This window comes from Brachycentrus maculatus, unplaced genomic scaffold, assembly GCF_059751285.1.
Source record: "Brachycentrus maculatus isolate JH-2025_06_01 unplaced genomic scaffold, ASM5975128v1 h1tg000589l, whole genome shotgun sequence".
Classification (NCBI taxonomy): Eukaryota; Metazoa; Arthropoda; class Insecta; order Trichoptera; family Brachycentridae; genus Brachycentrus; species Brachycentrus maculatus.
The window spans coordinates 577,015-599,982 of NW_028281329.1; the positions used below are offsets into that span (position 1 = coordinate 577,015).

The window sequence follows — 22,968 nt, forward strand, 5'->3', positions numbered from 1 at the left end:
TGTTTTGTTTATTTTCCTTTGTAAGAAATGGTTTTTATTTAAGGGCCATCTTCTTTTTTCCTGCTGCAACTCATTTTCGAGTATATTTGGTCAATACCAGCTTTAGTTTCTTTATAGTTTTAAACAATTGCTGTTTTGCCCGTGTCTTGCTCTACATAGGAGGGTACTGAAGGCCTCAGCCTGATGTGTTAAGACAAATTCTAATTCATAATGCTTTATGTTCATGTTGTGTCTTGACTATATGAATAAATGCTTTGTTAATATTGTGTAAACTCGTAGTTAATAAAATATTATAATACTTCTGTAGATAATCATTCTTATGATCTGGAATCATCAACTCCCTGTCGCTTGCATACTGTCTTCAATGTGGAATTTACAAAATGTAAGCAGTTACGTAAATAAATACATTGTCTTCTTTTTTATTATTAGCTCTTCTTTCTGCTTGAAGATTTCTCATTTACATGTTTCAACTGCTCAATTTCCTTAATTTGAATTTGTGATTCAGCTGTTGTCTGAGTTAGCATGTCCAGAAGTATCTCAAATTTCAACTTCAATAAATTATTTTCTTCTTCTAAACTTTTCAACGACTTCTTAAGCCTTGTATTTTCTTTGTGAGTTGAAGCACCAATACCAGCCTCTAAAAATAGATACATACATAAATACAATAGATTTTTTAATGCCTCCATAATCATAAGCATTAATAGAAATTCATATTCTCTTCTCCTTTGCCTTGTTATCTTTACCAAGTTTTGTCATTGACTATCGGGCAGGCAGAACAGAAGCGGCTGGAGGTGTTTGAAATATGGTAATACAGGCGCATGTTGTGGATTCATTGGTTGGAACATGTAGGACAATGTAGTTTTAAGCGCGGCTAGGGAGTCTAAATGCTTACTTTATAAAGTAATACAACAGCGCGCTAAATGGATAGAGACTGGTGGAGACTGACCATGAAAAAAGCAAACCATCACAAATATTGTGAAGTAATTGATATGTTGTTTAACGCAGTTTCTCTTTAGTAAACTTTTACAAAGCCTAGAAGCTTAAATAAAAAAAGCTTTAGGTGCAAATGAGATATACACAATTCAAACCTGGGAACCTCTGTATCGTAGTAAAATTTATCACTACCACACTACGAAAGTAGCAGTTTCTATTAAGTACCTGTTAATATAATTCCATTAAACAATATATATTTTTATTTGAGATTATGAGGATGATAATATTATTTGTTACTATCACTACATTTAATCATGCGGTATATAGGTTAGATTAATTTACCTGGGATCCATTGATCATCCTCAAATATCATTTCATGTTCCCCCAATTTAAATTTAATTTGGGGTATTTCTAGACCAAGTTCCCGAGATGCAAATTCGGAACCCAGCTCCCGACTCACTATTGACGTATCTGACTTTCTAGTAGGAATTTTTTTTGGGGAAAATTTATTAGAAAAGAACGGCATTTTAGCATTAAAACAAACACTGTTGATAATCTTACAGAAGCCATGTTTGTTTATTATACGTATCCATGGCAACGAAAACCAAAATAAAAATGATTTTCCATTGTATAATTCTAGGATACAAACAATACGTTGCCGTTAGTATACAATTATAATGTTTTGATTTACATTTTTATATCCCTCATAAATTAAAAAAAAAATATGCATATCGCTCACTCCTTTCAAGAACGTCATAAATAAAAAATGGTAAATTTTCAGTTGTGCATGTTTTTGGAATGCCCAGAAAATGTACCATATCCCAGCAAAAGAGGCATATTTTTAACTTAATATTTACCCGCTACAGGGCAGAAAGTGTTGTTTTTGCATTTGAAGAAAAGGTATTGTTTAAGTATTTTTTTAAATATACTAAATATTTTTCGAATGGAGAAAAAACCCTCAGGTTTTACCTAAAAAGATCTGTTGCACAGTAAAAAGTTCAATAAGTGGCTTGATATTTATTTTTAATACATTGTGTAATATTTTTAAACTTTAAAAACGTTCTCCTGAAAAATCGAGTTTTTTGATTTATGACGTTCTTGAAAGGAGCGAGCGATTTGTAAATTAATACTGTTAAATAGGAACTTATTACATTGCTTATTATTATTTTTAAAAAATGTTTTTAAACTGGCAATAAAATCAGTCTGTCAGTAAAATCTATGGTAGTTTATGTCAGTGAAAGACTGACGAAAATATAAAAATAGGGTAAGAAATGTTTTTGAAAAGGCATTATGTATTCAAAGTTTGACTACCAACTCATATGAAATTATTACGCAATAAATATGGCACGATCCATGGTATTATTTAAATTTCGCGACACTGTATCTAGAGCTGTCTTCAATAAATTTTCATTTTCGCCGCAAGTTATTAAATTTAGGTTAAATTCGACTTTTAAAGCTGCATATCTCAAAGAATATGGAAAGCCTTTATTGATTGACAATTTCCCACGATTACCTTTAGGACCTGGGCAGGTAATTATTATTTGTGATATTCGATAACATTTTGTCTTATTAGAAAATATTGTTTGCAGCAACCTTGACTCTAGGAATAATTTAATAAATAATATTTAATCATGTTTTGAATGTAACAGGTGCGAGTTGAAGTGAACTACTGCAGCTTAAACATCAATGATGTAAAATATTTGGAGCAATCTAATGACGGTGATAAGGAATTGCCATTCATTCCAGGATATGAGCTATCTGGAGAAATTATAGAGGTAAAGAGTTGGGTTGTTGTCTCGTGGATAGTGCAACTCACAGAGTCCCTAGGTTCGAGCCCACTCTATCACAACTCGATTCATATTTTTAATAATGGGCCTGCAAAAATAGTATGGAAATAGTTGTATTTATGAAAAGATCTCAAATATTTCTGTACATGAAAGAAAACAGTGATTAAAATTATTTACTGCAATTTCACCATCCCAATTTGATATTTTTATTCATAACTAACCGTCATTAGAATAGAACGCCACACCAATCTATCTTTGCAAGCAGTCTTATGCACCTTTTCATACATACCCGCCAATTATCCTGACTCTAGTTTATTATTTTAGTAATTTAATTCATATTTATTGTATTTAATATAATGTAAGATATAACAAAACCTTACAATGCAATATTTAAGTAACAAGATTCCTCTAACGAAGCATACTGCTTATGTTTAGGAAGGGAATTCGCAGGCTTAGTTCAAGATAATATAATTTGAATTAATTGTACTTGAATAAAAAATAAGTAAATAAAAAACGAAGCATTTAATTGAAAAATCATTGCAATATGAGAGAGCAATGCTTTAAAAAAATATAAGCAATTCACCTATATTTTAGAAGCTTGGATAGTAATGATAAGGAAGGTAGATATGGAAAATAAATCACCAACACCCATACAAATTAAAAATAACTAAAAATATGTGAATTCATTTTACATTTGACAAAAATGGAACCTGCAATGCCAGTTTCACAGTAGGGCATCTACCCATCTATGTCACACATATGGTGTAAATATAATGCACCACTTACGTAAATACAATGTACCAGTAAAAGTACAGTCCATGGAGACAAAGATATTCACACAATACCACAACTGGTAACACACAACCAAAAGGTGTTTCAGAGCCCCATTGATTGTTATGCTGTACTTTTACAGTTAAAAATGACTAACTGAAATAAAATCACCATTTTTTATTGAATATATAGCTTATTTTGTGTTATTATGTTTTTAACCCTAGGTTCCCATAATCATATTGGGGTTAGTCATTTTTACTTTTATATTTGTTTACAGAAATGTTAGTAATATTATTATATAACCACTCGCTAAAAATTTTTTGTCTACCGGTTTCGAGACATACCCGTCTCTTCTTCAGGACAATCACTACAACAGCACGCAAATAATACTACACATCACCACCATAGCATATGATGTGTAGTATTGTTTGCATGCTGTTGTAGTGATTGTCCCGACAAAGAGACGGGTACGTCTCGAAACTGATACACATAAGAATCTCGGTGAGTGGTTTTATACTTATATTACTAACATTTTTGTAAAAAAAAATAAAGGAAGAATTTTACTTACTTACTATCCAAAATAGATACCAAATTAAATCACATTTGATTACTATTTTAAATAATAGTTGACCAAACAAAAAATGATACTCATACCAAAATGTATGTATTTACACATGTTTGTACAAGCGGTTAATAAGATAAATACCGAGTCTATGTAACAAAATCTGTCTTTAATTTCACCTTATTGGCATTTTTTTTCAAATACTCAGGTGGGTGAAGGTTGCGATTCCAGCTTGAGTGTTGGCCAGCGTGTAGTGGGTATGAAGCAGACTGGTAATGGAGGCCTCGCCACAGAAGCCATAGTGAGGGCCAGTAACGTGTGGGAGCTGCACCCTGAGATTCCCTACCCTGATGCTGCAGCCGTAGTCTGTGGACACTCCACCGCGCTACTTGCGTTCACCCACTTTTCAAATTTAAATGGTAACTATAACAGTATCTGAGGATGACAAAAATATTACAAACCGGAACACCGCTGCGGTTTGGGAAATTGTCGCCAATATTGATATTTCAATTTTCTTTATTAAGAAAAAACGAGACTGATCACCCTAGTCTTACTCTCCAATTTTCCATCAGTGTAATGCAGTGCATTAGTACCTCTTTTTTTTACCTAACGTCCAAGTGACTCTGAAATCTAGCTACAGCTTATACAACAACGTTTATCATGTCCCTACTCAGGCTTCAACTTTATAAGTTTCATAGCCTATGCCTACTTGTGAGTGGATTTACTCTTTATGTTTATATTTATTATAATTTCATGTAATTCATGAGTGAAAATTCTAGGCAAAAACACTCGCAAGTACCTCTTTAATTTATGGATTGTATTTTATAATCATTCAATCCTGTTACTTTGAATATGACAAGACTAGGAATAAATGGATTGACCCCAATTACCCCACATTCTGGGATGGTGCAGATGAGGGGAAGAAAGTTGTGAAATATTATAATTTTACATACTTTGGCAATTGTAACTTAAATCGTAAAGGAATATTATTTTATTTGAATTAAATTGACAATTTATATTTTGAGACATAAGTTTCAAAATTAAAATACCCTTATCCGCACCAAATGGTATATACATATACTCGTATATTGTTGTTTTATTTTTCACTTAGCCATTCATGATAGGTTTTCATTTTGGTCTTATGTATAATAAAGGTTCAATTCTACAGCTAAAAACACAAATGCATGGTATTTTTCATAAGGTTATGTATCCCTATCCTGAATTTTTGTGATCTCCTCCTGAAACATGGTGTATTCATGAAATCAAAAATAAATTAATTTTTTACATTAAAAAAAGCGCATTCAGTTCTTACCATTAGCCATTATTGATTGTTTTTAGAAGGAGACATTATACTAATAGTGGCAGGAGCAGGGGGCTATGGTCTAGCTGCAGTAGAAGTGGCTACCACAATATTTAAAGCAAAGGTATATAGCTATATGTACTTATTTTTTTGATAATTTAATTTGGCTGTATTTTGATTTCCAAATGACAAAAACCAAACAAAATTCATAAAATAGGCAGCTGTTACAATTAAAAATAATAATATTTGGTTATAATTTTTACATTTATTAATTATAATTTCTACATCTTATCAGCATTGAATGCCGAAAGTAAATCCATCAACAATCGTGGACTTTAATGAGATTTTAAAATATGCCTTATTTAATTATGATGAATAATAAAATGTGGAACCACAGCGATAAATGACAGTTTTGATCGTTGGCAATATATACTAGTGAATATGAGTAAATTAATCTATTACAGAATGAAGTCTGATTCTTAAATGAAATTCTGAAGTGAAATTATGAAATCTATATGGTTTCAGGTAATAGCAGTTGCGGATACGGATGGAGAAGCTAGTTTACTCCGTGATCGAGGAGCATTTGCCGCATTTAAGAATGATCCTAAACGAAACTTGAAGGAAATTATGAAGGCAACTGATGACAAGGGTGTCGGTCTTATTTACGATGCTGTCGGGGGACCCATTATTAACACAGTTTTTAAATGGTAACATTTTACTATATGTACCTTATTAGTAAAAAAAAAAAAAAAACTTCAGCAACCTACTGTACCTTTTCAATTCAGACGTAAACCACTCACAGATGGAATGTTACCTTTTCTCTGCTCATAACACAAAACACCAAAACAAAAGACAATATTTATGGATTTTATACTTTAAAATGATTTAAAGTGTGTCAAATTTATAATAATTTTATATAGGGCACATTGCCAATTCCATAAGACATTATCCCTATATTGTTCAAGTACCAGTATTCTGTGTATTATTGTATCTGTAATGTCATTTTTTTTCTTTTACTTTTTCCAGCATCAAAGATCCATCGAGTGGAGTGGTACTCGGAACATATCGAATTAAGAAAAGGTCTGAAGGTGAAAAAAAATCAGAAGTAAACTCGGAAGATGGAAAAAAAGCAGAAGTAAATGAAGAAGACAGTGATAATGAAGAAAATAAGAAGAAAAAAGATAAAAAGAAAACAGAAGAAACAAAAGCAGAAATGTCACAAGAAGTTAGAGAAAAATATAAGACTGTAAATATATTTAATTATCGAGATACAAATCGGGAAGAGTTTTATGGTTTAGTGAGCCAGATATTAGAGTATTATGAAGAGGAACTGATCACAGCACACATCAGCAAGACCTTCCAACTCGAGGATGTCAATGATGCTATAGAATTCATTAAGGGAAAAATGTGCACGGGTAAAGTTTTGATAAAAATAAAAAACTAATAGATATGTATAAGTGAATAATGTTTTAGTATATAAAATCAACTCATTTCATACATCCATGTCTGCAAATGTTATTAAAAATGTAGAATAAATATTGATTTGAACTTATCGCTTCATATTGTATAATAATATATATGTATATCCTATCTAATATAAATTGTTTCAAAAATTTTATGAATAATTATTTATAACTACGTTTTTAAAGCCTACACACTACAATATTTAAATCATAATTTATAATAAAAACACTTTTACAGGCATCGTTGCCAGAATTTATTAAAATCACAATTTGTATAACTGTAAATATTCATTATATTTTATTAAAAATATTGTTCTAAAATTTCAAAATTGGTAAAATGTAGCTCGTGTTACAAATTTACCCGCAATATTTAAATCTCCGTTGATAACATTCGGCTTAATTTATCGCATATTAGCTGCGCTTAACATATAGAATAACAACAGTAGCTTAATACTAGCGTAAATACCACTCACAAGCTATAAGGCTCGAGCAAAGCCCGGAAAGTTCAGACTTCAAGGGGGTGAAGGCACAAAGGAAGGGGAGGGGAGGCTAGCACCAGTCCGCCATGTAAGAGAAGCCCCCGAACAGGCGGTGATCCTGCGCCGACAGCACGCGCGGCTCCTTGGGCGGCGTGAGCACCGCACGCTCCGACGTAAACTCGCTGTCGAAGTTAGACACGTCCTCCAGCGACGAGATGTTTGGCACGAAGGGCGGCTTGATGTTCCTCAGCAACAGCTGGTCCCACGCTATGTTACGGAAGAAGGCCTGCTTCTTCACATCTTCCGCGTCGCGCTCGCTCGATCCTAGCCGCCGTTCGGGGTTCTTCCGCAGCAGCCGACGCATCAGGGCGATGGACTCTAGCGACAGCATGCGCGGGTAGCGCACTTCGTCATTCACAATCGAGTCAAACACCTCCCCTTCGTCGTCTCCAGGGAACGGGGACTCTCCCACTAACATCTCAAATATGAGAACACCCAAGCCCCACCAGTCCACGGCCCGAGTGTAGGAGGTCTCTGTCAGCACTTCCGGCGCCAGAAACTCCGGGGTCCCGCAGAAGGTTCCCGTTCTATCCCCCCATCCCATGCCTTCCTTGCACAGACCAAAGTCGGCGATCTTTACGTAACCCTCTGTGTCCAATAACAAGTTATCAAGTTTCAAGTCTCGATATATGATATTATTCTCATGCAAATACTGCAACCCTAATACGACGCACGCAGCATAGAAAACTGCTCGAGGTTCACTAAAAACATCCGAGTGGATGTGCATCATGAGGTCGCCGCCCGCTGCGTACTCCATTACAAAGCACACATGAGCATCTGTTTGGAAACATGCAAACAGATTTACGAGGAAGGGATGGCGTATCGCATTTGCAACTTCAAAAATGCGTTTTTCAGACAACAGAGAATCGACTTCGTCGCGGGCGATTATATCACCTTTTTTAAGAGCTTTAATGGCAAAATATTCTCCGGTGGTTTTGTACTGGGCTAGTATGACTTTGCCAAAGTGTCCGCGACCGAGGACACTTAAAAATTTAAAACTGTCCATACTCATAGACTCAGACTGGGATTGTTTTTGAGAGTCGTAAGATTTGTCCCTAAATTCGGGTACCACACTGGGAATTACGGATTTGGTAATGGTGGTTGTTTCTACAAGTTCTTCCACAATCGGGAAGTCGAAAGATTTTGGAGAAGGGGACGGAGGGTATTCCACGATGGGTGTAGACGTCATAGAGGAGACGCCGGTTGAGCTATGGATAATAGTAGCGTTATTGTCTCGCCAGTCTTCCACATTGAGGAAGTCGAATTCTTTCAACGCAACTTGTAATTCCTTCTCCATTCGAAGATTACTGATATTTGGCTTAGGAGTTTGAGCAGATTTAGGTGGGGGTACAGGAGGGGTGGGAACACCGAGTGGCCGGACTCCAGCGAGGCCACCGATCGTAGTGTCGGGGTTTTCTGGGGATTCCTGTTTATTGTCAACGTGAATATTTTCAAAGCTGAGCTGAGAAGCGGGAGGCATGTGAGCGTTAGATATATTTTGTATAGAAGGGGAAGACCTTTTGAGCAAACGACCCCAAGTCGCAACATTGATATTCATCTGATTTGCCCGAGGAATATTCTTCACTTGCTGCTTGAATATTTTCCTCTGCCTCTGAAGTTTAGGTTTTCTGGATATCATGGGGTTGATGAATTTGATCTCGGCAAAAAGCAAACCTTGCGGTTCTAGCTGTAATGCCATTCCATGACGAATATCATCGATAAATTCTTCTAAACGTAAAAATTTTACTGCGCACAGTCCTCTCCAGTCCTTCCAGTGAATTCCGATTTCCACTTCACGCGATTTGTCCAGTTCGATTGAAAATCTGTAACAATAAAAATATTAAATATGTTGCATGTGGAATCAAAGCACTTTCTTTCTTCTTATTTATCCTTCGTTAATAATAATATATTGAATAATTTGTCCGCCTCCGTTGTGTAATGGTTAGAGTGTTTAGCTACTGTGCTAGAGATCCCGGGTTTGATTGCCAGGGGGGTTGAATATAATTATTAGTGATTTTAGACTCTAATATTTATTTAATATTACCCTGGACTGGTCCCTGAAGTGCAGGAGTGATCACCTGGCCTTCATGTAAGTAACAATCCAAACAACACTGCGTCAATTCGATGCACCATTAGGTGCGGATAAGGGTTAGAAGAATGATTTATAGACCATATATGCAAAGTGCTACCTCAAAGGCATTTTTACCAAACGTTTATTAGTTTTTAGTTTAGAGTTGTTTATTTATAAGTCAAATCATGAAATGTACACATGTAATATTATCTTGATGTATATCACCTCTATATATTTGCCCAATAACTCATACATCATACAACTATCCGGCATCAACTGATTACCTTCAGGATTTTTTAAAAATCAAAGCTATAAGAAATAACTAAGTGTTTTGTAATTATAACAACTAAAATAAAAGTATATTGAAATATTTAATTCAAAGGTTTAGGAAAAAAGCATTCAGCGTGGTGAAGATATGACATTTCTCAATGATATCATCAACTATTTTAGAATACCTGATAAGGATTGGTGACATTTATTAGTTAAATAATATTGGCTCTCCTCTTCCAAAAATAAATCTAAATTGATATGAAATGGAGGTTATCTATAGTAATATGTATTTATTTTATTATTACATTTAGATATACCTACACCAAGTTAATTAAAATGATAAGATATGATTCATTTAAATAACTTTTTCTTGAAGATCCAATAGGAATTGGTCGGTAAGGTGGAAAAAACATACTTTTGTTTGATGCCATGGAATAACATAGTTCTCTATTTAACTTGGGAAATTGACAATCCCTGACACATGTTTACCTTTAAACCTAGTATGTAGATGGTTTTTGATATAAGGTTTAACCACACTAACATATAAACTATTTAATATTTTAATATAAGTTTTTTCATCATTTTTATTTATCTGAAAACCATAATTATAAAAAAATTCATAGTTTTCAACCGTTTGGAGACAGAGAATACGGTATAGAGTATTTAACTATCATACAGCTCAAAAGCACAAGGGTAAGCGTACTCAGCTACCACCTATGGTAACCTGGATTCAATTTCCAGCGACACAAAAATACCACACCCAAATGTGGTGTTTTTATTTAATATATTTTTTATTGCAATATTAAACATGTTACGCATCATAAAATTTAATTTGATCTTCAAGTATTAACAAAATCATTATGCAAATAAATACCATAGTGAAGTGGATAGTTTTAATATCGTGGATGTACTGGATGGCAAAAAACGTCAACTTGAAAATATGCAATTTTGACTTAATATGCATATTAAAAGCTTTCAATGTTCTATAAACTGGCAAAACACACTTAAGAAGTTTGAAATGTCATATAAATGTGGTTTTAAAAGTAAATTAAACTTTAAGTTTAATAACGGGTATTTTATTCAGGCTAAAAGGTTTAAATAACAGGGATTTTAGAGTTAACGATATGTTAACACACGATTATTCATAATTCTAATGGAGTAACTCATAGACCATTACATTTGGATGAAAGGAAGAAGTATTTCACTCTTAAAACAAATGTATACATAGGTAAGCAAATAGTCATCCGACAAATTGTTTCTAAACATGTATCGCTAGGGACAATTATCCAATTTAATCCATTTTGTATCTTCCTGTGTAGTAGCTTCAAGAGGAGACAGCTACAATATCTTTTTCAACAATCACAAGGTTACAGTATGTAAAATAAATAATAAAGTTCTTACATTGAGTTGAAATAAAAAAATTATTATTATTAATAATGCAATTACGCAATTAGTTTTTCTTTTCGCCAATCCTTGAACTCATAATCTGTTAATATTTTCTTTGAGTGTAATAGAGACTTTATAAAAACAAAATGGAATTATATTTAGCAACAACTCTAAGACTTATTCCATCTTATTGGGAGTTGTGAAATATGTTATTTTCAGTTCCGTTATTATGTGACAAGAGACTCGAGTCATGAAATCTTACGATGTACAGTCCAATGATATGATTTCTACTAAATTCCATCTAAAGTCTACTTACAAAGTAAAATCTCTAGTAAGGTAAGTTAGTAGAGAGGATAGAAGGCCAGATCACATCACATTTCGCTCACTCCTTTCAAGAACGTCATAAATCAAAAATCGCCAATTTTCAGTTGTGCATGTTTTCGCATCACAATCCCAGCAAAAGAGGCATATTTTTAACTAAATATTTACCCGCTACAGGGCAGAAAATGTTGTTTTTTCATTTTGAAGAAAAGGTATAGTTTAATTATTTTTTTAAATATACTAAATATTTTTCAAATGGAGAAAAAACCTTCAGGTTTTACCTAAAAAGATGTGTTGTAAAGTAAAAAGTTCAATAAGTGGCTTGATATTTATTTTTAATACATTGTGTTACATTTTTAAGCTTTAAAAACGTTCTCCTGAAAAATCAAGTTTTTCGATTTATGACGTTCTTGAAAGGAGTGAGCGATTTGTAATCATACTACGCAAATGTAAGCAAACAGTCTCTAAAAATAGGTTGGTTGTTCACACTGTGGACATATCCACTTTAAGATATTGAGTGTTGTTTAATAAGAGAAAAATTGTCACCTTTGATCCCAAGCCTGCTGTGAACAAGGCTTCCAGCTGGTTTGGGCCACGGTGTGATTGTCCAGCTTGAGGACGGCCATGATTTCATTGCTGGTCTCTTCCTTGATGGAGTAGGACTTGATGGAGTTGCGGATAGTGACCCCCTTGACGAAGGAGCGCAGGTCGGAGGGGCTGGCGCCGTGGTCCTTGCGCGCGCGGCCCGGCACGTCCTCCAGCAGCGCTTGGCAGCCCATGAGGCGCACCTCCAGCTGCCCCGTGACCTGCACGGCCTGAGCGGGCGGCGCCGGCGCCGGGCCCTCCGCGCGCCCGGCGCCCAGGCTCGTGTAGCCGGCGTGCGGGCTCGCTTGCAGCTCCCAGCTCACCTCGCGCGCCACGGGGCTGCGAGGTGGCAGCTCCAGCCGCCGCTGGTCCAGCGAGCGCCGCAGCAGGTCCAGCTTCTGGCTGGACTCGGTGAGGCTCGCCTGCGCCTCTTGCAGCGCCTTCTTGTCGGGCGCCTTGGTGCTCTGCAGCAGCCGGATTGCGTTCTTGGAGCCCTCCACCACGGCGGTCTCTATCCGCAGCCGGTTGCGCAGCTCGGCGATCCTCTCGTCGAGCGAGGACTCCCCTCCCTCGCGGCTCTCCCCGTTGGAGCCGGCCACGTGCTCGTTGGATCCGTCCTTCTGTCGGCCCTGTCTCAGCTTGAGAATCCTGAGCTTCAGGTACTCGATCTTGACCCTGGAGTCTTTCAGCATCTGATGCGCCTCGGCGAGCAGCTTCTTGTCCCTGGACTGGTGACCCCCGCTTATGCTCTGGATCATGTTCTCGGCTCCCTGTTTTACTTTCAACTCGATGTTGAGTTGTTTCTCCAGGGAGACCAGCCTTCTGTCGGAAAACTTGGCGTCCCCGAGATGGTGCTGCGCCTGCTCCGCGCTGGACGAGAGGATGACATCGTCGTCGTACGATATGTTCAGCAGGGACTGAGGACCCGTCTGCCCTCTAGAAAGAATGATCTGGGACTCTAATTCCTGCAACTCCGAGTTGAGTTCTTTAAGTTTTATGTTAGCTTTCTTGACGATACTGGCGACGTCCGATAGAGAACGTCTGTCAGTGGCGACTTCTCGAAGCTTTTCCGCGCCCTCCTTTATTTTCAATTCCTTGCGAATTTCGCGACGAATTAACTCCTTCAACTCTTCCAATTTGGCTGGCAAAGCGAGTTCCGGAACCGACTCCGTTTGAACGCCGTATTTGTGCCCTAATTCGTAGAGCACTGGGTGTCTAATGTAATCACCTTGATAATAGCCCGGGTCTGCCATAGTTGTGACCGAGGAGTCGACCGTCAACGGACTCAAATCATATCATTTTTTCGACACATCAGCCTTGGAACCTGTTAAAAATAAACCAAATATGTAAAACCACTATTTTAAAACATGATGACTCAGTTAAAGCACTATAATTATGGGCAAAGAACCTAAATTAAAACCAAATTACTAACCAGCACTACCTATGTCGGCCATAGACAAATACTGCGTTAGCTGTCAGTTAGAAGTGCTTACGAATTCAAAAGTAATGAATCTATAAAAAAATGTTGTAGGATGTAACAAGTTTAAAAATAGCAAGAGCTTATACTGTGATTGCAGAATATATCACTGGAGCGAACAAGAATTCGGTTATAAAACGTCAAGCAAACGCTCAGGATTGAAAACATGAACCGTAGGTGTATAAGTATATATATTACAATATCAAACACTTCCAACATAAACAAACTCACCGTTTCATGTTTATTACTGACTTCTACAAATAAATTGAATACATACACTTAAAACTTTCAACGCTGAGATGTTTTATATAAATAGCAATACTAGTCTCAGTAGATTGTAGCGTTTTTTTAAATTATAAATTACATATTTTTAAATATCTTCCATTCATTCATTATCTAAAATATCAAAGAATACGAAAATATAAAAAAATGAGAAATATTTTGTTTTGGAAATTTCATATTCTTTTTTGTAAATTTATTATTTACGCATCTCTTGAAGCGCCATTATAGTTCTGAAGGTTTTTCTTGCTTATCATTTTTCATTTGAGTAGAAATAAAGTATCTATTTTTTATTATTTACTTTATTAGTTTTCTAACCTTCGAGTACATATTAGTACTCATTTTTATATTAATACATATAAAAGCAAGTACTTATACGTTTTTTTAATGTAAAATCTAAAGATGAACAGCCTTTGCCTTTTATTTCTATGGTTCTAATGTCAAAAATATTCATATGGATCTGTCACACGATATTCAAATAAGTGTAGAAAAATTACAGTAACTACTTCAATTAGCAATGATTTTACCCGTAATTTGGCGTAAAATATTATCAAAAAATGCTTTAGAACGTATAATTTCAAGTTCTCGCCATTTTTCACAAATAGTAAATATTTTTCCTGATTAATGATGTATTTGATGTAAAAAAATCCATTACATAAATAATTTTCATTTTTAAGTTTTATTCAATAAGTTTATTTTTATCTAGGGTGAAGACAAGTCGGATTCTAAAGATTTTAAATGGCCTACACGAATACTGTCCGGAATTCAACCAACTGGCTCAGTGCACATTGGAAATTATTTAGGAGCTATCAAGAAATGGGTTGAGTTGCAAAACAGTGGAGAAGATGTGATAGTCTCTGTGGTTGATCTGCATTCTATTACACTTCCTCATGTAATTGCTTGATTTACTTCAATGAGTTTGTGTCTTTTACAGTTCAAAATTCGTGTTATAAACTTATTTCCATTGTTGAAGGAACCTGAAACATTGCGTAGTAATATTTTGGAAATGACTGCCACTCTCCTTGCTTGCGGTATCGATCCCAACAAGTCTACCCTCTTTTTACAATCAAGTGTCACACGACATGCGGAGCTTTGTTGGATCCTGGGCTGCTTTTCAACCATGTCAAGGTTTTAATTTATCTACTTACTAAACTGATTCTGTTTAATTTCTGGTATCATTTGCATAGATTGTATATCTTACACATATACTGATTTTTTTCTGTGCTTTTGGATCACCCTGTCTTTTTATTTTCGTCATCTATATCAGTATTTACAAAAATAAGTTTTTTCAAACAAATTACCTTTGAAGCCTCTATACTTTGGGTTTATCCGTGGTAGAAATGTATGTGGATAAAAGATATATAAATTTAATTTGAATTTTTATTTCAAGGTTAGCACATCTACCGCAATTCAAAGAAAAGTCAGAATTCATGAAGGACATTCCTCTAGGCCTATTCATGTATCCTGTGCTTCAAGCTGCCGATATTCTTTTATATAAAGCTACTCATGTCCCGGTTGGAGAAGATCAATTACAGCATTTGCAAATGGCACAGCAAATAGTCAAGACATTCAACCACAAGTTTGGGAAAACGTTTCCCCATCCTGTTGCATTGCTTGGGGGTAAATAAAGAAATATATATTTATACGTACAGGAAATTGAAAAGTCAATGAACATTTTTTTTTAAATTCACATTAAAGTTTATTCTGGCTTGACTAAGCAGTGGGTGTAATACTTACTCCACCATATTTTGTTAACAATTACATATGGTATTATACAAACATAACAAACAAAAAAATAACAAGGAATAAAATAAAATAAAAATAGAAATACTGCAAAAAAACATAGTTAAATTATTAAAAGTTTAATTAATAACAAATCAATAAATATAATGCAACGACTATACACTTTTTTCTACTTTTATTTTATTTGACCATTGACCGAATTTCGTCATTGATGACATCATAGGATCAGTCTGATAATTGTTTTATTATATAAAATGCAGTTCCACCAAGAAATGTCCAAAACTTGAATCAAATAAATAAATACTACTGGAGAGACGTAAAAAAAATCAGATCAGCTTGCTGGCAATTGCAACACTAAAGTCCAGTGCTGCCAAATGTACAGACCCCACTTTTAATACGAAAAGTTTCTTCCCATTAAAAAATCACCAACAACCTCTTGGTTATTCAACCCAGTGAGGTGGGGATCTTTTCATTTGTAAAGGCCTCATTAATTTATCTGATTCAACATTTAGGCTGCATTGGTAAAAATTTCAAGTCAATCCATCAACTACTTTTCGAGTTTTGCAGACACAAACATATAGAAGCTAAATTTTAAATTTAATATATAAATTAATTTTATAAACAAAGGTATTTAGTTTTTTTTTTAATTGTCACAAGTCATATATCAGAATAGCCAAAAGGCCGCATACGACCTTAAAGCCACAGGTTCCCCCCACGCCTGTAACCTTATCTGATTATTCTAGTTGATATGAATATATAAAATATTATGTAAAAACTTTCAATCGGGTTTGTAAAACCTTTGTTCAGAATTGCAATCAACAATGCCTAACAAAAAAATTGATAACTTAAAAAAAATATATGTTACTCTAATCTTTTTATAACACTGTTATTTTATGTATGCCCCAAAAACTTGCCTTCTTTCAATGTGGCCCTATGAAGCTGAAAGGTATATTTAAAAAAAAAAAGATAAATATTTGTGTTTTTATTTTTTACACATTATTTCAATTTCATTTCTGTGAGCCTAAGCGGCTCATTATTAGAAATAGGTATCAAATTGTTGTAGAGTGGGTTCGAACTGAGAAACTCTGACTTAAAGAGTCCACGACACTAACCACGGGAGCACAACCCGACACTTTGATTTAATGTTTTTTTCTGTATGTAGATCAGCCTGGTAGCCGTATTAAGAGTTTAAGAGAACCCCTAAAAAAGATGTCAAAATCAGAACCCGATCCAAAGTCACGAATTCTGTTAACAGATTCAGACGAACAAATAACTAAGAAGTTTAGAAAAGCAGTCACCGACTTTAATCCAGAAGTATGTTTTCATATTGGATGTCATTATTGTAATTACTTTTAATTCTATTGATATGATCATTGGGCATTATTGTTAATCTTTTTTTAGGTTACCTATGATCCAGAAACTAGACCAGGTATATCAAATATGATAGATATTCATTGTATGATGACGGATAAAATTCCTGAAGAAATTGTTGAAGAAGTATTTGGTGTTACCACTGGCAAGTAAGTATATATTTTGTCCACATATTATATCATCGATATCGAAATATTCATAATGATGGTATTTCTAAACGAATTGATAATACTGGATGTAGGAACAAGAGGATGCAACACTGAATGTGCAGAAGTGTATTAACAGATAAACAGGACAAAATGTTAAGAATGCTATCAGTGCATACAACTCTTTATGAACAAATACTGAATTAAATCCTCAAGGACTTGTTACCATGGTGTTTTAAAGGTGGGGACTAACCGGAGTCATTTCGTCATAACGTAACACGTTACGATGCGAGCATTTGTATAGTCAGTACAGCGAGCCGAGCTGCTCGCCGCTCGTTCCGAGTACTCCATCCGAAGTCGGATGCTCGCCGCAAATGTTACATGATGACGAAACGCTCTGGTCAGTCCCCACTTTTTTGAGAAGGAAATGTGGAAGTTTAGACATTTACAGGGCTTGTTTCCTTCAAACTTGCACATAGTTTGTTTCTTGTCACATGGAATACATATTAGTTTATAATTTATTTTTTAATAATGATTAGTATGGTGAATGTTACACAGTGTATAAAGTGATCTTGTGAACCAGCTAATATCGGGCTGTAAGCCCTGTGATGTCCTAAACCTGTATCTTAATCTTTATAGGGAAGATAAAAGACTGGCATTTTTTATGAAATATGTATTAGTAGTCTGCCTCCGTAGTGTAATGGTCAGCACGCTCAGCTACCGTTCTGGAGGTCCCGGGTTCAAATAAAAATAAGTGATTTTTCACTCTAATATTTATTCAATATTACCCTGGACTAGTACTTAAAGCGGAGGACTGATCATCTTTCCTTCATGTGTTAGAGAAGAATATAACACTGCATTTATATGATGCTGTGCCCTTTGCACCATTGAGTGCGGATAAGGGTAAAAAAAGAAGTATTAGTAGAAAGTTTGATTCACTGTTTTTTTTAAATTTTGGTTTTTTACTGAATAGCAGAATATTAAAAATTATCTTCATTTCGTTGTTAAAGTGTTAAATTTTGTAAAGAAACCCAACCCTGGAGTCAAGTCCAGTACAATAATTTTTTTAACATAAATCCCACTCACTAAAACCTTAATTTTTTTCTCATTCATTTAACTTTTTTTCAGATATAAGTATTTGGTGGCTGAAACAGTTTGTGCACGTTTAAAACCAATTAGATCAAAAATTAATGACTACTTGTCTCAACCGCAATATATTATCGATGTTTTAAATAATGGTGCAATTAAAGCAAATAAAACAGCAGACAAAACCTTCAGAGAAGTTTGTGATAAAGTTGGTTTAGGAATACCACAGCTCAGCGAGCGGAAACAACAAATATCTTCAATTATAAAATAAGGACAATTTATAAATAATTTAATTTTAAATATTAGGTGTTATTTATATAACTTATTTATAATAAATAGATTTAGAATATCGATGTTTTTTCTTCCTTTAAATCAACTACTTGGCTTGCAATATTGTAAATGTTTTTTTTTGTTGTAAACATCCAATGATGAAAACAAGGTACTACTTAATGTGATATTTTGAGATATGGACTAAAGGAGTTTTGGTCAGTGGTTGTCGTGTTTTCCATGTTTTACTGGTTGCCATAAATAACCTGGTAAATGTCTGCTTGGTCCATCTTTGCCTGTAGGAATATTTCAGTTTGACATCTCGCTCGCATTGCATTTATATACCTTATATGCAGTCAGGAAATATTAATACCATAAAGTACATGAGTACGAGGAAAACATTTGAGTGATTTATGGCCTGAGAAATATTTGAATAGGATTTATATATACAATCGAACTCGTTATAACGAGGATGAAGGGACCGACTGAATTTGCTCATTATAACCGTTCCTTATTATATCCGAGAATATGTATTTTTTTTAAAACATACCTATCACGTAAAGTATGTTATCTGGAATGGTCACATAACAATAAATTTGGATAACTTATATAGCGCCATTTTCGTAAATTACTATGTCAAGGGCGCTTCACTGTGAATGAATTGGGGAAAATATTATGGTGGAAATAATGAAAAAAATAAATGTGTTTCAGTAGTGAAAACCGTCATTTCAGTATATTTATATAAATATATATATATTTATATATATATATATATATTGATTTGAACAAATAGGTAGTTGAATTCAGTCCCAGTCGCAACATTTGAAGTTTCTAACTCCCCTTTCCCCTCTGCACCGTAGGATAAACTAATGCTGAAGTCTGCTTTAAGTAGGTTTTGGTTAGTGTTTCAAATTTACAAAATCAAGTAACTTCAAAAAAATTATGAGTCTAAATTTATCAAAGTTATGATAAAAAAAATTATCTTGACAGTAGGTGCTTATTTATCAATAAAGTTTATTTCAGATTGGACGTTATTCGCAGGACATCTTACTCGATTTTGTAAACGTATGAATAAGGACCTACCTACCATATTTGATTTATATTTGTGAGCATATTGTAAATAATAATTGTCTATGCTTTAATACTACATACCATTTTTTTGTACAGAACGCCATATTGTCGATTCCCCCTTCCGTCACTTTTGCAGGCTGTCACTTTCAGGCATCATTTTGAATGGGACAAGAATGCCAGTAAAAGTCGACATAACACCTCCGCCGCCAGCAAACTCCAAACAACCAGGTGTAACCAAGTCCTTGCTTTATAATGGATCGAAGTTTCAGGGCCATCAAAAATCTAAAGGGAATTCCTACGAAGTAGAAGTTGTTTTGCAGGTTAGTATTATCAATGTAGAGACTGTTACTTAAAATTTCTTTGTTCCGAATTACGCGTCTTAACTATTTGCAGAGAAAATCTCAAGTTATAATTAGAAATAATATTTATTGCGCATTTACATTACTTCGATTACATGTTGCTATGACTGTTCTCAAGATGTCAAAGCTCAGTATCTATTGTATCTGTATAGAGTATGAGTGAAAATTTCGGATTGAATTGCGCAAATCTATTTGTATCCATGCTTCACTGATCGTTGTTTTGGTTTTGATTTATTTCAGCATGTAGATGAAGAAAACTCCTATCTCTGTGGGTATTTGAAAATAAAAGGTTTGACAGAAGAATTTCCTACGCTCACTACATTTTTTGATGGAGAAATAATATCAGCTAAATATCCATTTTTGACCAGAAAATGGGACGCAGATGAAGATGTTGACAAGAAACATTGGGTGAGAAAGACAAAACATATAATTGTACTCAATTCTCTTTTCAAACTCATGATCAATTATTTTTTAAAAAAAAACTTTATTTATGTGTTATATTTAATCTCTTTCGATTTAAAAAGTCTATTAAAAGCTATCAATTTGCGTTCTCTTTCGATTTAAAAAGTCTATTAAAAGCTATCAATTTGCGTTCAATGTAGTTTAAACGTGTTATTTTCATTTATCAAAGTTGCATTATTTTTTCCTCAGTTTGACGAAGTTTAACATTTCATCAAACCGCAGTTTATGTGTTATATGTATATATGCATATGTGCATGTGTGTATGTGTATATGTATACATATTCCATAAACCCTTTTTAAATCTAGCTGATTTTCTTCTATTTTTCAGAGTAAATTCACTTCATTTTGCCAGTACGTAAAAACCTTCAACTCCGACACATTTGACTACGAGGCTCTAGCATCTACAGATTTTGTTTTCATGAGATGGAAGGAACACTTCTTAGTTCCCGATCACACAATAAAGGATATTAACGGAGCGTCATTTGCTGGCTTCTATTACATTTGTTTCCAAAAATCTGCTGCTACCATTGAAGGGTATTATTACCACAGAAGCTCAGAATGGTAAGAAATCACTTTGAATGCATTTTATGTTTTTATTATATTGTTTCATTAGTTTGGGGCTGCGATAGAGATCGCACAAGCTATAAACATTTTTTATGTATTCTGTATATATTTCATTTAAAAAAACCACAAAAAACATCTATTTCTTAGTTTCAACTAACAAAAAATCTAATCAAAATCTCGGCCAACTCCATACATATGTACCGCACAAAATATATTTAAATACTTCTGTAAAATTGCATTTTGTGGCTTACAAAAGGATATGTAAGAAATGTAAGTTTATATTCTTATAATTGAGTTTTGGTTAGTATAAAATTTTAGATGAAGGTTTATAAAATTCATTTGCTTTTGTGTAATTTCTTTTTTTTGTAATTTGCTTCAATTTTAATTTAACATTCTTTATCTCCTTTTCAAGATTACAGTCTTAATAAAAAATAATAATCAGTCTTTAATAAATGTACCTACAAAATAAGTAGATTGATTTTGATATCAGCAAATATTGAATATCAATCAAATATCAGTCTCAAAGTCTATTTTTGATCAGCCATGCAATGGTGTAGAATTAATGTGGGAGCTATAATCTATGCAGTGTCAACTGTAGTATAAAAAAAACACTATTTCTTAAAAAATATATATAATTTAGGCAATTGGTATATAATATTATGATGTAAACAAATGAATGGAGTATGTACATATTAGTTACTATTGCAAATTGGCATTTATTCAATCATTTACATACCTTTTAATTACAGTGAAATCTCAGATTACGAATGACCGTAACGTAACAATCCTAATGACAAAATTCATCAGTTTTCAAAAAGAATTATAGGTTATAAAGAACCAAATATTCTGTCCTTAATTGTATTTTACATAAAATGGCACTATATGAATTATGTAAAATTATTATTAGTGGTAAAATATAAATATTTAATACAGCGGACTTTAGATTTACTGAGACAAAATGGTAAATATTTTTTGTTACAAATAATTACCATTGTTCCGCTATATAATGCGTGAAAATCAAACTGAAACCTAAAATAATGATAAAAATGTTGAATAGCATCATGAAGATATGACGATAGTAATTCATCGTTCACGTGTTTAAATTTTATAAAAACATGCTCTAATATTTTTTTTTCATATTTTGGAACCTACTTTTCAGTCATTTTCGAAATACAATGAATTCCAGATAATCAATCACAGTAAATAGAGTCTTCTGTGTGACATGATTTTGTAAGACTGTTTCTTATTAATATAGCACAAATTAATAATTATATATTCCACACGGAGTTGCAGTTCTCGGCATTTCATGGAATCTTTCAGAGACACTGGTTTACAAGTAACATTTAACCTTAAGTTTTGTATCACATTGGAGGTCACCAATGCCGAAATTTAAGTTGCAACTGAGTGAATTGTTGTTTAATATGATTGACATGTATTATTTTCCAGGTACCAGTCCCTGAATTTGAGTCACGTCCCCGAACATAGTATCCAAATCTACGAATTCAGATGAAAATGTTTCCCTCGACTCGGCCTGCTCCCTTTATGTTTCACCATCCCTACATTTTGTGGTTAAACATTGCCTCTTATGAAATACTACGAGAGAAATATCTAAATCAATTCGTTTGATGCAATTCAATGAAATCATTAGACTGAAAACGTCAAGTTTAAATATATTTCTGTATATGTGTGCATTGTGCAATTTAAGATTATTTTGAAAAGATTCTACTTCTATTTATAAATTTACAAATCAGTTGTATTTTGTAGACTGCAATTAAATGTACTTGTAATAGCGTTATATTGTTCAATAATAGTCTTTTTGTCAAATCTAGTGATATATTATTTATTTGATATTTTTACATTTTTAACTGAAATTCGTTTGTACGCATATGTATTTAATTTTACTTATTTGAGCCATGTTATAACGTGAAGCAATATGTTGGACTTGTAGCTTTGTATTGCATATCTTGTATCTCTTATAATATTACCATGTTGGAATAAAATGATTTGTAAAATTTTGAAAAATTATTTTATTGTTCGATTCTGATGAACATAATTTTGTAATAAAAGCGCTGTGAGCATAAATTCTTTAATAATTGTTTTTGTATTGTTTATTTAATGTAACAAAGGTTTTTCGTGATTTTAGAACTTATTGCCA

The 22,968-nt window shown here is 33.9% G+C and overlaps 5 protein-coding genes across 5 annotated transcripts; 3 read left to right on the forward strand and 2 right to left on the reverse strand.

Annotated features, from left to right (window-relative positions):
• Positions 1 to 283: 283 nt before the first annotated feature.
• On the reverse strand, positions 284 to 1,547 carry Cby (beta catenin antagonist chibby). The gene is made up of 2 exons (XM_088273569.1): positions 1,276 to 1,547; positions 284 to 637 (listed from the first exon to the last, which is right to left on the reverse strand). The coding sequence occupies exons 1-2, from the start codon at positions 1,457 to 1,459 to the stop codon at positions 426 to 428; spliced, it is 396 nt and encodes a 131-aa protein (XP_088129695.1). The 5' UTR covers positions 1,460 to 1,547; the 3' UTR covers positions 284 to 425.
• Positions 1,548 to 2,151: 604 nt separating this feature from the next.
• On the forward strand, positions 2,152 to 6,966 carry LOC148301218 (protein Cryzl2-like). The gene is made up of 6 exons (XM_088273559.1): positions 2,152 to 2,463; positions 2,583 to 2,708; positions 4,262 to 4,472; positions 5,392 to 5,477; positions 5,879 to 6,060; positions 6,380 to 6,966. The coding sequence occupies exons 1-6, from the start codon at positions 2,275 to 2,277 to the stop codon at positions 6,795 to 6,797; spliced, it is 1,212 nt and encodes a 403-aa protein (XP_088129685.1). The 5' UTR covers positions 2,152 to 2,274; the 3' UTR covers positions 6,798 to 6,966.
• Positions 6,967 to 7,105: 139 nt separating this feature from the next.
• Pkn (serine/threonine-protein kinase N) lies at positions 7,106 to 13,563 on the reverse strand. The gene is made up of 3 exons (XM_088273558.1): positions 13,421 to 13,563; positions 11,950 to 13,312; positions 7,106 to 9,178 (listed from the first exon to the last, which is right to left on the reverse strand). Exons 2-3 carry the CDS (start codon positions 13,239 to 13,241, stop codon positions 7,366 to 7,368), a joined length of 3,105 nt encoding a protein of 1,034 aa, XP_088129684.1. The 5' UTR covers positions 13,242 to 13,312; positions 13,421 to 13,563; the 3' UTR covers positions 7,106 to 7,365.
• Positions 13,564 to 14,202: 639 nt separating this feature from the next.
• TrpRS-m (Tryptophanyl-tRNA synthetase, mitochondrial) lies at positions 14,203 to 18,439 on the forward strand. Its single transcript, XM_088273560.1, has 7 exons — positions 14,203 to 14,348; positions 14,451 to 14,636; positions 14,718 to 14,872; positions 15,135 to 15,364; positions 16,650 to 16,801; positions 16,889 to 17,007; positions 18,133 to 18,439. Exons 1-7 carry the CDS (start codon positions 14,262 to 14,264, stop codon positions 18,359 to 18,361), a joined length of 1,158 nt encoding a protein of 385 aa, XP_088129686.1. The 5' UTR covers positions 14,203 to 14,261; the 3' UTR covers positions 18,362 to 18,439.
• A 1,115-nt stretch (positions 18,440 to 19,554) lies between these two features.
• Positions 19,555 to 22,903, forward strand: LOC148301221 (glucose-induced degradation protein 4 homolog). The gene is made up of 4 exons (XM_088273622.1): positions 19,555 to 19,748; positions 20,028 to 20,195; positions 20,578 to 20,810; positions 22,260 to 22,903. The coding sequence occupies exons 1-4, from the start codon at positions 19,602 to 19,604 to the stop codon at positions 22,321 to 22,323; spliced, it is 612 nt and encodes a 203-aa protein (XP_088129748.1). The 5' UTR covers positions 19,555 to 19,601; the 3' UTR covers positions 22,324 to 22,903.
• The last annotated feature ends 65 nt before the right edge of the window (positions 22,904 to 22,968 follow it).

Coding starts and splice junctions, on each gene's coding strand:
- LOC148301221 (XM_088273622.1), top strand. CDS start 19,602: ATGCCAGTAAAAGTCGACATAACACCTCCGCCGCCAGCAAACTCCAAA. Junction 20,196..20,577: donor ATGTTGACAAGAAACATTGG/GTGAGAAAGACA, acceptor TCTATTTTTCAG/AGTAAATTCACTTCATTTTG. Junction 20,811..22,259: donor TACCACAGAAGCTCAGAATG/GTAAGAAATCAC, acceptor ATTATTTTCCAG/GTACCAGTCCCTGAATTTGA.
- TrpRS-m (XM_088273560.1), top strand. CDS start 14,262: ATGATTTTACCCGTAATTTGGCGTAAAATATTATCAAAAAATGCTTTA. Junction 14,349..14,450: donor CTCGCCATTTTTCACAAATA/GTAAATATTTTT, acceptor ATTTTTATCTAG/GGTGAAGACAAGTCGGATTC. Junction 14,873..15,134: donor TGCTTTTCAACCATGTCAAG/GTTTTAATTTAT, acceptor TTTTATTTCAAG/GTTAGCACATCTACCGCAAT.
- LOC148301218 (XM_088273559.1), top strand. CDS start 2,275: ATGGCACGATCCATGGTATTATTTAAATTTCGCGACACTGTATCTAGA. Junction 2,709..4,261: donor TATCTGGAGAAATTATAGAG/GTAAAGAGTTGG, acceptor TCAAATACTCAG/GTGGGTGAAGGTTGCGATTC. Junction 5,478..5,878: donor CCACAATATTTAAAGCAAAG/GTATATAGCTAT, acceptor ATATGGTTTCAG/GTAATAGCAGTTGCGGATAC.
- Pkn (XM_088273558.1), bottom strand. CDS start 13,241: ATGGCAGACCCGGGCTATTATCAAGGTGATTACATTAGACACCCAGTG. Junction 9,179..11,949: donor CAGCAGGCTTGGGATCAAAG/GTGACAATTTTT, acceptor TTATTGTTACAG/ATTTTCAATCGAACTGGACA.
- Cby (XM_088273569.1), bottom strand. CDS start 1,459: ATGCCGTTCTTTTCTAATAAATTTTCCCCAAAAAAAATTCCTACTAGA. Junction 638..1,275: donor GGATGATCAATGGATCCCAG/GTAAATTAATCT, acceptor ATCTATTTTTAG/AGGCTGGTATTGGTGCTTCA.